At 43.6% G+C, this 14,429-nt stretch overlaps 1 protein-coding gene across 1 annotated transcript in view; it reads right to left on the reverse strand.

Moving 5' to 3' along the window:
- LOC309808833 (forkhead-associated domain-containing protein 1-like) overlaps nt 1-14,429 on the reverse strand; it is a gene marked incomplete at both ends in the record, with an annotated part of 80,142 nt that overhangs the window by 18,838 nt on the left and 46,875 nt on the right. The window contains one exon of the mRNA XM_082629406.1: nt 12,096-12,332. Coding sequence (XP_082485532.1) covers nt 12,096-12,332 — 237 coding nt within the window. The remainder of the gene's footprint in view (nt 1-12,095; nt 12,333-14,429) is intronic.

A 14,429-nucleotide genomic window follows, 5' to 3' on the forward strand; every position in this document is an offset into this window, starting at 1 on the left:
TAGAGGGTAGTTTATACCTCACAGAACACTCCAGAGTTTACAAAGCCCGTTCACACGTGCTACACTGATACTCGTCACAGCGTTGCTGAAGGCTGACGTTCCCATTAATGTGCCCATTTTGCAAGGGAGCCAGGTTGAGACTCAGAGAGGCGAGGCCCCCTGCTCGGCATCACGCGGCTGGTCAGACATGGAGTCTGATTCAAACCCAGTCTTTAGTTGCCTGGTTCCTCCTTCCCAGGTGGCTCTAGGAATGAGCGTGAGAAGTTGGAGGCTGTAAAGCATGGCATGGACTCGGGAGCTGGACTGTGGCTTTCAAGTCCTGTCTCTGCCAGTTAACGGGCTTTGTGAACACAAGGAGGACGCCATATTCTGTTTCCTTTTGTTTAGTCTGCACACGGGGTGATGGTGGTCCCAACCTGATAGGATTGTTAGAAGTATTTTAATAAGTAAGCATGTGTACAAGTGCTCAGATCAAGCCTGGCACACGGCACAGGGGGAAGAGCTATTGACGGTCCTCTCCTCTGACTACCCACTGGGTGTTTTTTTTCTTTTGTTTTGGGTTTATTTTGGTTTTTTTTTTGCGGTACGCGGGCCTCTCACTGTTGTGGCCTCTCTCATTGTGGAGCACAGGCTCCGGTCACGCAGGCTCAGCGACCATGGCTCAGGGGCCCAGCCACTCCGCAGCATGTGGTATCTTTCCGGACCGGGGCACGAACCCGTGTCCCCTGCATCGGCAGGTGGACTCTCAACCACTGCGCCACCAGGGAAGCCCTCACGGTGTGTTTTAGCTTCAACTTCCCTTGTCCGTCTCTGGGGAAGGTAGTTGGTAATCTTTATGTGTGCATTTGTAAGCCTTGCCAGGCTCACTTAAACGCCAGTGTGGTTGTTATTAAGAGGAAATACAGGGGCTTCCCTGGTGACGAGGTGGGTGACAGTCCGCCTGCCGATGCAGGGGACGCGGGTTCGTGACCCAGTCCGGGAAGATCCCACATGCCGCGGTGCGGCTGGGTCTGTGGGCCATGGCCGCCGAGCCTGCGCATCCGGAGACTGTGCTCCGCAATGGGAGAGGCCACAACAGTGAGAGGCATGTGTACCACACACAAAAAAAATAATAAAAAAATAAAGGAAATACAGGAATCGTGGGTGGGAGCACCACAGGCCGGCTCTATCTATGGCTGCTGTGAGCACCCTCTAAGTCCATGGCTCAGAGCCCCCTCAAGGGCGGGCCCCCCTCCAGGGGTCTAGGTCTACACGTGGGGTGCGGAAGGCTCTCCATCAAATGCAACGTTGGTAAGGGCCTGAAAGTAGCTGCCAGGCCTCAGCCTCCACAGAGCAGGTACCCGAGAGGCCGGGAAAGAGAGCTGGGCCCAGAACCCCCTCCCTCTCGGTCTGATGTGGCCAGACTGCTTGTTCTGAGTGGCCCGGACATTCCCACCTCAAGGTGCACTGTGGGCCTTTGCCCTGTGATTTTTCAGATGTCAGGCCTCAGTACTCCCACAGGGACACGTTTATTGGGGCATAAATGTCAAGCAATCCGTAGACAGGACAAGAGCTAGCTTGTTTTGTTTTTTTTTTTTTTTTTCGCTGTACGCGGGCTTCTCACTGTTGTGGCCTCTCCCGTTGTGGAGCACAGGCTCCGGATGCGCAGGCTCAGTGGCCATGGCCCACGGGCCCAGCCACTCTGCGGCATGTGGGATCTTCCCGAACCGGGGCACGAACCTGTGTCCCCTGCATCGGAAGGCGGACTGTCAACCACTGCACCACCAGGGAAGCCCCACTAGCTTGTTTTGATAGATCAAAACGGAAGTGACAAGGAGAAGGATGCAATTTCTTTTCTTTTTTTAAAAATAAATTTTATTTATTTATTTATTTATTTTTGGCTGCGTTGGGTCTTTGTTGCGGTGCATAGGCTTATTGTGGCGCCTTCTCTTGTTGCAGAGCCTGGGCTCTAAGCACACAGGCTTCAGTAGTTGTGGCACGAGGGCTCAGTAGCTGTGGCGCACAGGCTTACATGCTCCACGGCATGTGGGATCTTCCCGGACCAGGGCTCGAGCCCGTGTCCCCTGCACTGGCAGGTGGATTCCTAACCACTGTCCCACCAGGGAAGTCCTGGGTGCAATTTCTTTGTTCTCCTAAGGTAAGGTTGCCAGATTTAGGGGAGGAAAAAAGGATGTTCACTTAAAATAGGATTTCAGATAACGAATAATATTTTAGTGCAAATGTGTCCCATGCAATATTTGGGACACACGCTAAAACGAAATTCTAAAATTCAAATTTAACTGGGTGTCCTTACTTTATCTGGCAACCCCACCCGAAGAGAGTTCCTAAACTTCAGTCATTCATATACCACTTTCACCATTTTTCCCATGTCTCTTGGCTAGCCCCACTATAATTTCTTAGCATTTTTCGTAGAAGCAGCTCCCTTTTTAAACTTAAAAACGTGCATTAAATTAAAAATAACTGTTATAAGAGTAAATAGAGACTCAGTGTCTTAAATAAAAATAATCCCTCCAAAAGAAGAAATACAGGAATTTCCCTGTTTACCATCAGACCAGGTTTCGGGCATCATGCTAAAAAAAAAAAAAAAAAAAAAGATTGGGGGGAGGTGGTGGGCATGCCCAGGTAATGGAGTTCGGGCGTGCTGATATGGCCACCAGATGGCGCTCACAGCCTTTGGTCTTGGTTTGTGTCCTTGGAAATCTTGTCATTATTACTCTGGTAGAATTAACAGATACGTCAAGGTCTCACAAGTTTTCTGACTCGTTTCATACACCATCATGGTTCAGAGTCTAGGACATTTGGGGCAGTTACACTTACTTTTTCCCTGGGGCACCTGAGACATTATTGGGGGGGGTCTATGCTAGAAGTTGCGGGGACACAGGCCACTCTGACCCCCACTCTCCCCAAGGCTATACTTTTGCATGTTTGTGCTTTGGAAACTTTCAGTGAAAAAATTCTTTCACATCTTACTTTTCTCTGTTGGGGGGAACTACAACTTTTCCATAAAAGGTCCTTGGAACACTGAAAGTGTTTGTAAGCTCTTCTCAGCTTAATGCTTTTATTTGCACGATACCAGAGATAGAACACACAGAGACAAACTTCCAGAAGGGAAAACATACGTTCCCCTCTAAGACTCCAGTGGTTTTGACAGATTGAAAATATTTCAATCTGAGTGTCAGAGTTTTAGGATTTCGGATTGCTGGAAAACTCCAAAGAGTCTTCAAACCTCTTTGATACTTTTACTATCAAAGTAAATATCCATATTGTTTGTAATGACATAAATTCCAAGATGTTTAATGTCTGTTAAGCTGTGTAATAAAATGGGCACTGAATCATAAGAAAGTTAAGAGTGCTAGGAGGAGTGATTGTTTCAGGATGATAATTTGGCTTCTAATTAGCACAGGCGTATAAGAGCACATGGAGGTAAGAATTTTCTACTGATATTGTAGCGGATCGAAGATCTCTGAGAGCAAATCATTATGCACACACCTTCGGGGACCAGGGAAAACACATAAAGTAATCAGAACCATAAATCAACCTGCCATGTGGCTTATACTTCTGGTGGAATGCTCTGCAGGCAGTAGAATAGTTAAGAAACTAAAATGTCAGTGGATGAAACTCGATTTGAGTTCAAACCGATGGAGCCTCTGGTTCATATATGCCTTGCTATAAAATATTCTTCTTCAGTTATAAGTGAGGCTCCAGTGGTAGGGGAGGCAAGAGCATGATGCATCAGTGTAATTATTTCTAGATAATTTCTTTGTAAAAAAACATTTTTCCCCCAGATATCGGCAGCCACTTTAAATAAAACTCAAATTGGGACCAGCTGATATTCAAAGATATGTGGAAATTATATAATATTCTATGTCAAATATATTTCAATTATTTAAAAAAAGGTATGTGGGGAATTCCCTGGCAGTCCAGTGGTTAGGGCTCTGTGCTTCCACTGTTGGAGGCCTGGGTTTGATCCCTGGTCAGGGAACTAAGATCCTGCAAGCCGCGTGGTATGGCCAAAAATAAAAAAGGTATGTGGGAATAATTCAGCCTCATCCATGTACCTGAAAAAGACATGTCATTTTCTCAGGAAACCTCTGAAATGGGAGAATAACTGAAAGGAATATTTCAGCAAAATTGGGTTCAGTTCAAGAAAAAGATGCTCATTAATGTGTCAGCTACCTGTCAAGGTAGCTGTTTGCACTAATAATTCCTACAGGACCTGTTACTTTCATTGTTTTTTCAAAACCAGGTTTGAAGGAGAGTCATTAGTTCATTTAAATATTAGAGCATGTATTTGTTAACTTGTTTTTTCTGTCTCCCTCACTAGAGCGTAACAGGGGGAAGGATCATGTCTGTCTTGTTCTCTGCTGAATTCTCAGAGCCTGGAAGAGGGCATGGCATGGGATAGGCCCCCCAAAATATTTCTTTGGATTAATGGACGGATGGATGGATGGATGAATAAAGAACAAACAAACAGACACGGTCCTAACAGAGTTCTAGAAGGTTACTGGGACCAACCTTTGCCTTCATGGAGCTTACAGTTTCCTGCTAGAATCTCCTAGGTTCACCATACACAATCTGTGTCCTTTCTACAGCACCATTTCTAGGATTGAAACTGTGTACCTAGAATCGGTTACAGAGGGAAAGACAGTAAACAGAGAACAAGAGAACAAGGGCCCCCAAGCACTGACTACGTTTTTTTTTTTTCTCTCTCTTTTTAAAAAATGTTTATTTATTTTTTTATATTTTTCTTATTAGTCACCCATTTTATACACATCAGTGTATACATGTAAATCCCAATCTCTCAATTCATCATACCACCACCCCCACCCCCTGCCGCTTTCCCCCCTTGGTGTCCATACGTTCGTTCTCTACATGTGTGTCTCCATTTCTGCTCTGCAAACTGGTTCATCTTTACCATTTTTCTAGGTTCCACATATATGCGTTAATATAGGATATTTGTTCTTCTCTTTCTGACTTACTTCACTCTGTATGGCAGTCTCTAGATGCATCCACGTCTCTACAAATGACCCAATTTTGTTCCTTTTTATGGCTGAGTAATATTCCATTGTATATATGTACCACTTCCTCTTTAACCATTCGTCCGTCGATGGGCATTTAGGTTGCTTCCATGATCTGGCTATTGTAAATAGTACTGCAATGAACATTGGGGTGCATGTGGCTTTTTGAATTATGGTTTTCTCTAGGTATATGCCCAGTAGTGGGATTGCTGGGTCCTATGGTAATTCTATTTTTAGTTTTTTAAGGAACTTCCATACTGTTCTCCATAGTGGCTCTATCAATTTACATTCCCACCAACAGTGCAAGACGGTCCCCTTTTCTCCACACCTTCTCCAGAATTTGTTGTTTGTAGATTTTCTGATGATGCCCATTCTAACTGGTGTGAGGTGATACCTCATTGCAGTTTTGATTTGCATTTCTCTAATAATTAATGATGTTGAGCAGCTTTTCATGTGCTTCTTGGCCAGCGGTATATCTTCTTTGGAGAAACGTCTATTTAGGTCTTCTGCCCATTTTTGGATTGGGTTGTTTGTTTTTTTAATATTGAGCTGCATGAGCTCTTTATATATTTTGGATATTAATCATTTGTCAGTTGCTTCCTTTGCAAATATTTTCCCCCAGTCTGAGGGTTGTCTTTTCATCCTGTTTATGGTTTCCTTTGCTGTGCAAAAGCTTTGAAGTTTCATTAGGTCCCATTTGTTTATTTTGGTATTTATTTCCATTACTCTAGGAAGTGGATCAAAAAATATCTTGCTGTGATTTATGTCAAAGAGTGTTCTTCCTATGTTTTCCTCTAAGAATTTTAGAGTGTCTGGTCTTACATTTAGGTCTCTAATCCGTTTTGAGTTTATTTTTGTGTATGGCGTTAGGGAGTGTTCTAATTTCATTCTTTTACATGTAGCTGTCCAGTTTTCCCAGCACCACTTATTGAAGAGACTGTCTTTTCTCCACTGTATATCCTTGACTCCTTTGTCATAGATTAGTTGACCATAGGTGTGTGGGTTTATCTCTGGGCTTTCTATTCTGTTCCACTGACCTATATTTCTGTTTTTGTGCCAGTACCATATTGTCTTGATTAGTGTGGCTTTGTAGTATAGGCTGAAGTTAGGGAGTCTGATTCCTCCATCTCCATTTTTTTCCCTCAGGACTGCTTTGGCTATTCGGGGCCTTTTTTCTCTCCACACAAATTTTAAGCTTTTCTGTTCTAGTTCTCTAAAAAATGCCATTGGTAATTTGATAGGGATTGCATTGAATCTGTAGATTGCTTTGGGTAGTAGAGTCATTTTCACAATATTGATGCTTCCAATCCAAGAACATGGTATATCTCTCCATCTGTTGCTATCATCTTTAATTGCTTTCATCAGTGTCTTACAGTTTTCTGCATACAGGTCTTTGTCTCCCTAGGTAGGTTTATTCCTAGGTATTGTATTTTTTGGTTGCAGTGGTACATGAGAGTGTTTCCTTAATTTCTCTTTCAGATTTTTCATCATTAGTGTATAGGAATGCAAGAGATTTCTGTGCATTCATTTTGTGTCCTGCAACTTGACCAAGTTCATTGATTAGCTCTAGTAGATTTCTGGTGGCATCTTTAGGATTCTCTCTGTAGAGTATCCTGTCATCTGCAAACAGTGACAGTTTTACTTCTTTTTTTTCAATTTGGATACCTTTTATTGCTTTTTCTTCACTGATTGCTGTGGCTAGGACTTCCAAAACTATGTTGAAGAATAGTAGTGAGAGTGGACATCCTTGTCTTGTTCCTGATCTTAGAGGAAATGCTTTCAGTTTTTCACCATTGAGAATGATGTTTGCTGTGGCTTTGTCATATATGGCCTTTACTATGGTGAAGTAGGTTCCCTCTATGCCCACTTTCTGGAGAGTTTTTATCATAAATCAGAGTTGAATTTTGTCAAAAGCTTTTTCTGCATCCATTGAGCTGATCATATGGTTTTTCTTTTTCAATTTGTTAATATGGTGTATCACATTGATTGATTTGCATATATTGAAGAATCCTTGCCTCTTTGGGATAAATGCCACTTGATCATGGTGTATGATCCTTTTAATGTGTTGCTGGATTCTGTTTGCTAGTATTTTGTTGAGGATTTTTGCATCTATATTCATCAGTGATATTGGTCTGTAATTTTCTTTTTTTGTAGTATCTTTGTCTGGTTTTGGTATCAGGGTGATGGTGGCCTCAGAGAATGAGTTTGGGAGTGTTCCTTCCTCTGCAATTTTTTGGAAGAGTTTGAGAAAGATGGGTGTTAGCTCGTCTCTAAATGTTTGATAGCATTCACCTGTGAAGCCTTCTGGTCCTGGACTTCTGTTTGTTGGAAGATTTTTAATCACAGTTTCAATTTCATTACTTGTGATTGGTCTGTTCATATTTTCTATTTCTTCCTGGTTCAGACTTGAAAGGTTATAACTTTCTAAGAATTTGTTCATGTCTTCCAGGTTGTCCATTTTATTGGCAGAGAGTTGCTTGTAGTTGTCTCTTAGGATGCTTTGTATTTCTGCAGTGTCTGTTGTAACTTCTTTTTCCTTTCTAATTTTATTGATTTGAGTCCTCTCCCTCTTTTTCTTGATGAGTCTGGCTAATGGTTTATCAATTTTGTTTAACTCCTCAAAGAACCATCTTTTAGTTTTATTGATCTTTGCTATTGTTTTCTTTGTTTCTATTTCATTTATTTCTGCTCTGATCTTTATGATTTCTTGCCTTCTGCTCACTTTGGGTTTTGTTTGTTCTTCTTTCTCTAGTTCCTTTAGGTGTAACGTTAGATTGTTTATTTGAGATTTTTCTTGTTTCTTGAGGTAGGCTTGTATAGCTATGAACTTCCCTCTTAGAACTATGGGATGCTTTTGCTGCATCCCATAGGTTTTGGATAGTCGTGTTTTCATTGTCATTTATCTCAAGGTATTTTTTGATTTCCTCTTTGATTTCTTCAGTGATCTCTTGGTTATTTAGTAACATACTGTTTAGCCTCTATGTGTTTGTTTTTTTTACAGGTTTTTCCCTGTAATTCATTTCTAATCTCATAGCGTTGTGGTCAGAAAAGATGCTTGATATGATTTTAATTTTCTTAAATTTCCTGAGGCTTGATTTGTGACCCAAAACGTGACCTATCCTGGAAAATGTTCCGTGCGCACTTGAGAAGAAAGTGCAATCTGCTGTTTTTGGACGGAATGTCCTACAAATACCAATTAAATCTATCTGGTCTATTGTGTCATTTAAAGCTTGTGTTTCCTTATTAATTTTCTCTTTGGATGATCTGTCCATTGGTGTAAGTGAGGTGTTCAAGTCCCCCACTATTATTGTGTTACTGTTGATTTCCTCTTTTAGAGCTGTTAGCGATTGCCTTTTGTATTGAGGTGTTCCTATGTTGGGTGCATATATATTTATAATTGTTATATCTTCCTCTTGGATTGATGCCTTGATCATTACGTAGTGTCCTTCCTTGTCTCTTGTAACATTCTTTATTTTAAAGTGTATTTTACCTGATATGAGTATTGCTACTCCAGCTTTCCTTTGATTTCCATTTGCATGGAATATCTTTTTCCATCCCCTCACTTTCAGTCTGTATGTGTCCCTAGGTCTGAAGTGGGTCGCCTGGAGACAGCATATTGATGGGTCTTGTTTTTGTATCCTTTCAGCAACCCTGTGTCTTTTGGTTGGAGCATTTGATCCATTCACGTTTAAGGTAATTATCGATATGTATGTTTCTATGACCATTTTCTTAATTGTTTTGGGTTTGTTTCTGTAGGTCCTTTTCTTCTCTTGTGTTTCCCACTTAGAGAAGTTCCTTTAACATTTGTTGTAGAGCTGGTTTGGTGGTGCTCAATTCTCTTAGCTTTTGCTTGTCTGTCAAGCTTTTGATTTCTCCATCGAATCTCAATGAGATCCTTGCTGGGTAGAGTAATCTTGGTTGTAGGTTCTTCCCTTTCATCACTTTAAGTATATCATGCCACTCCCTTCTGGTTGGTAGAGTTTCTGCTGAGAAATCAGCTGTTAACCTTCTGGGAGTTCCCTTGTATGTTATTTGTCATTTTTCCCTTGCTGCTGTCAATAATTTTTCTTTAATTTTTGCCAAGTTGATTACGATGTGTCTCGGTGTGTTTCTCCTTGGGTTTCTCCTGTATGGGACTCTCTGTGCTTCCTGGACTTGGGTGGCTATTTCCTTTCCGATGTTAGGGAAGTTTTTTTTTTGTTTTTTTTGTTTTTTTTTTTTTAATTTATTTTTGCTGTGTTGGGTCTTCGTTTCTGTGCGAGGGCTTCTCCTAGTTGTGGCAAGCGGGGACCACTCTTCATCGCGGTGCGTGGGCCTCTCAGTATCGCGGCCTCTCTTGTTGCGGAGCACAGGCTCCAGACGCGCAGGCTCAGTAGTTGTGGCTCACGGGCCTAGTTGCTCCGCGGCATGCGGGATCTTCCCAGACCAGGGCTCGAACCCGTGTCCCCTGCATTGGCAGGCAGACTCCCAACCACTGCGCCACCAGGGAAGCCCCGGGAAGTTTTTGACTATAATCTCTTCAGTATCTTCTCGGGTCCTTTCTCTCTCTCTTCTCCTTCTGGGACCCGTATAATGTGAACGTTGTTGTGTTTAATGTTGTCCCAGAGGTCTCTTAAGCTGTCTTCATTTCTTTTCATTCTTTTTTCTTTATTCTGTTCCGCAGCAGTGAATTCCACCATTCTGTCTTCCAGGTCACTTATCCGTTCTTTTGCCTCAGTTATTCTATTGATTCCTTCTAGTGTGTTTTTTTTTCAGTTATTGTATTGTTCATCTCTGTTTGTTTATTCTTGAATTCTTCTAGATCTTTGTTAAACATTTCTTGCATCTTCTCGATCTTTGCCTCCATTCTTTTTCTGAGGTCCAGGATCATCTTCACTATCATTATTCTGAATTCTTTTTCTGGAAGGTTGCCTATCTCCATTTCATTTAGTTGTTTTCTGGGGTTTTACCTTGTTCCTTCATCTGTTACATGGCCCTCTGCCTTTTCATCTTTTCTGTCTTTCTGTGAATATTGTTTTTGTTCCACAAGCTGCAGGATTGTAGTTCTTCTTGTTGCTGCTGTCTGCCCTCTGGTGGATGAGGCTATCTAAGAGGCTTGTGGAAGTTTCCTGATAGGAGGGACTGGTGGTGGGTAGAGCTGGCTGTGGCATTGGTAGGCAGAGCTCAGTAAAACTTTAATCTGCTTGTCTACTGATGGGTGGGTCTGGGTTCCCTCCCTGTTAGTTGTTTGGCCTGAAGTGACCCAACACTGGAGCCTACCTGGGCTCTATGTTGGGGCTAATGGCAGACTCTGGGAGGGCTCATGCCAAGGAATACTTCCCAGAACTTCTGCTGCCAGTGTCCTTGTCCCTTGGTGAGCCACAGCTGCCTCCCGCCTCTGCAGGAGACCCTCCAACACTAGCAGGTAGGTCTGGTTCAGTCTCCTATAGGGGTCACTGCTCCTTCCCCTGGGTCCCAATGCACATACTACTTTGTGTGTGCCCTCCAGGAGTGTAATCGCTCTTTCCCCCAGTCCTGCCAAAGTCCTGCAATCAAATCCCACTAGCCTTCAAAGTCTGAGTCTCTAGGAATTCCTCCTCCCATTGCCGGACCCCCAGGTTGGGAAGCCTGACGTGGGGCTCAGAACCTTCACTCCAGTGGGTGGACTTCTGTGGTATAAGTGTTCTCCAGTTTGTGAGTCACCCACCCAGCAGTGATGGGATTTGATTTTATTGGGTTTGCGCCCCTCCTACTGTCTCTTTGCACCTTCTCCTTTGTCTTTGCATGTGGGGTATCTTTTTTGGTGAGTTCCAGTGTCTTCTTGTCGATGATTGTTCAGCAGTTAGCTGTGATTCCAGTGTTCTCGAAAGAGGGAGTGACAGCATGTCCTTCTACTCCGTCATGTTGAACCAAATCTGACTACGGTTTTAAGCAGAATTATGCACTGAGGCCAAAATTCATCAATGACCAATTGCTTTTTTATCAACGTTGTTGAGATATAATTTATGTACAAGATCAGTGGCCAATTGTAAAGTAGTTCTTTAAAACTTAAAAAAAAATTTTTTTTTCTTTTGGATTTAGTTTCAGGAGGAAGGAAGTTGACTGGTAAACCCAGACATTCTGGGTGGAGATTTTTTGGTGAAATTCCCTATAAATGAACCAGCAGCTGCCTTCAGGGTTTGATAAAGGCCTCAGTGTTTGGAACACTGTGGGGTTCCTTCTCCCCATCTCCAGCTCTTTCTGGCTGGGTCTGGGTGGGTGTGAGAAGTGGTCACTGAAGCGACAGGAGTTGGGTGGAAATGCAAAGTGGATGTGAAAGCATGAGGTGTACAAGGTGGCAGAGCTGAGCCCAAATCACATCACTGTCTCTCACTTGCTGTGCAAGCTGTAACAAGCTTCTGGGCATCTCTGAGCGTGCCTCAGTCTCCTCATCTGTAGAATGGCATCTGTCAGAAGACTGAGGTTTAAATAGCTAATGAGGGGACTTCCCTCATGGTGCAGTGGTTAAGAATCCCCCTGCCAATGCAGGGGACAGGAGTTCGAGCCCTGGTCCAGGAAGATCCCACATGCTGTGGAGAAACTATGCCCGTGGGCCACAACTACTGAGCCTGCACTCTAGAGTCCGCGAGCCACAGCTACTGAAGCCCTCATGCTGCAACTACTGAAGCCCACGTGCCTAGAGCCCATGGTCTGCAGCAAGAGAAGCCACTGCAATGAGAAGCCCATGCACCACAGTGAAGAGTAGACCCTGCTCACTGCAACTAGAGAAAGCCCGTGCACAGCAACGAAGACCCAATGCAGCCATAAATAAATAAATTAAATAAATAAATTAAATAAGTAAGTAAATAAATAAATAAGCTAATGCACCCAAAGCACCTGCACCGGGGCCTGAACATGGTAGGCACTTAATCAAATCTAATATTGTTCTTACAAGGCTAGAAACTTGCCAACCCTGCACTCCCTGGAACTGTACTCCTCACCATGCTGTGCTCACTGCCCATTTCTAACTACCTGGGTGGCTCCCCCCAGGCTCTACCTGAGAGCTGTCACCCTGTGTTGTGACCCCAAGGCCCCGACCCACTTGTCTCTGAGCCCTACCTGGTTTTTCAAGCTCTGGATCTCTCTCTGTTGGGCATCGTCCTCTTCATGCAGAACCTGAAACTTGGGCGGGATCACCCTCTCCTTCTGCCTGGAGGCAGCTGTTTCCAACAGCTTCTGGCTCAGGTTGGCCACTTGGTTCTGCAGGCTTGCTATCACGGTGTCTTTGTATTTAGATTCAAGTTCAAAATCGGAGAGACGGCTGACTTCTTTTCCCAGCAGCCGAATTATTTCATCCTGGGTGGAGGCCAGATGGGAAATTTACTAGGTGTGGGTCTGGGTGTAAGGCTGAGCCCATTTAAAGAAAGACAGGAAAAATATGGTATCATTCTTTGGGAAGGTGAGGGCAGGCAGGGAGGGAAAAAGCAGACTTTCAAGGCTATCTCTGTCACTTCGAAAATCTCATAGAGACAAGAATTGGGTTAAAATGAGGTAATTGTATATAGACTCCTGTAATGGATGTCTATACCTCACAGGTACGGAAACTTTCCTCTCCCCGAGAATTAGACTTTCATATTAAGAACAACCATCCCACTTGGGAACTTTTGTTGCTAGAAAGTTTACTTAGAGTGTTTTCATTTATAATATTCAGCCTAGCACACTGGGGACCTAGGAAAGGTAGTTAGGAAAACAACATTCTGTTTGACCACATTCTGCCTATAATGAGGGTTATTTGTTTTAACTTAAAACATTCTTAACTATTTGTTTTCCCTTTCCTCTCTTCTAATATTTCCTGCCTCTTTTGGCTATTCATGTATGAATTTTTTCCAGGTAACTCAATCTGGAAAGTAAATGAGACAGGAATACTGATTTATTTGCATGGGCTCATGTCAACTTTCGGCTGGAAAAACAAAATTGCTGGTAGACTGTACCCACAGGTATAATTAACCCTGTCCTCCATCTCTCCAGTGATAAAGCTCTGCAGCCAAAGAATTGGTTAGGTTTTCCAAAAAAGGAAAAAAAAAATTCCCCCAAACTTCTCACCAGACGTTATCAATAAAATGTCAGAAAAACTGAAGAAGAAGAAGAAGAAGAAAAAATTCCCCAGAGGCCTTTTCCAAAGCAGTCACGGGAGGAGGTAAACGGGCAATTTCTGGGCCAGCTCATTCCCAGGAGAGCCGTCCAGTCAGCCTCACAACCTGCTAGCTCCGTGACCTGGGGAAGGACAGGGTCTTGCTCATGAGAAAGCCTGTCTGACATTGCCAGCTGCTGCCAGGGGCCTTCCTTTGGGTCCTTGTGAAAGTTGGTGGCAAAACTTCAAGAGAGAGCATCAGACATATTCCCTACTCCTGGGCAGTTTCCCCTGTTTCACCCTGTTATGATCAGCCAGGTGCTTATTCCTTTCTCATGCAACAAACATTCATCGGGCAGCAACTAAGTGCCAGGCCCTGTGCCAGTGCTGGAATATAAGAAGTTTGCAGAGGGCAGTGGACAGCTGTGGGTTCTGCTTTCCTGCTGAGGGTCCCCTTGCCCTTCTGGAGGGAGCGTTCCTCCTTCCATTTGGTCTGGGTAGGACTGTCAGTCATGTGCCCTGCTCCTTCCTGTCCCACCTCCCCATGTGCATGTGGCCCAAGCTGGTCAATCAGAGATTTCACACATCGATTACAGAGGGAGAGGATCTTGCCTCCTTTTGGATCATGTAGGCTTGTTTGCCTGAGTTTGTCTTTTCTAACACACAAAGCCAGCCTTATGAAGAAAGCCAGACACTGAGGGAAACAGAGGGGAGAAGTTGGTAGTGGGGAGGTGTTCTGATGACATTATTCAAGCTCCTGGATCTAGCCATACCTGAAGCTAGTGGCCCTTTAAATTTTCCAATAAGATGAGCTAATCGATGCTCCCCCTCAAGCTAATTTGTTTATTGTCACTTGAAGGAGTCCTGGCAAGTCAGGGTATAAACGACTTATAAAGAGAAAGAATTCTTTCTATTATAAATAGAAAAAATGATAAATGGCTTATAAAATTTTTCTATAAATAGAAAAAATTATAGTGGTTGCACTATATTTGCAAGTTAAAATTGAGGCAGGTTGAAAAATGGCTACAAATACTTTGCAGTTTTGCCATCCAGTCTATTTCCCCACCCTCTAGTCTGGGCTGGCCCCGTGACTAGCTTTAACCAACGGAATGGAATGGAAGTGATGCTGCATGATCTCCAGGCAAGTTCTTACAGGCTGTGCAGCTTCTGCTCTGGCCCCCTGGGAACCCCGAGACCACCGTGCTGTGATGAAAAACCACATGCACAAAGGGGCGCACCAGTCCAGGCGTCCTGGCTGAGGCCCTAGATGTGGGAAGGAGGCCAATGGAGACCGACCACCAGCCTGGCCCAGCCAGCGGCTG

Source organism: Mesoplodon mirus, assembly GCF_964341445.2.
Source record: "Mesoplodon mirus genome assembly, chromosome: 7".
Classification (NCBI taxonomy): Eukaryota; Metazoa; Chordata; class Mammalia; order Artiodactyla; family Ziphiidae; genus Mesoplodon; species Mesoplodon mirus.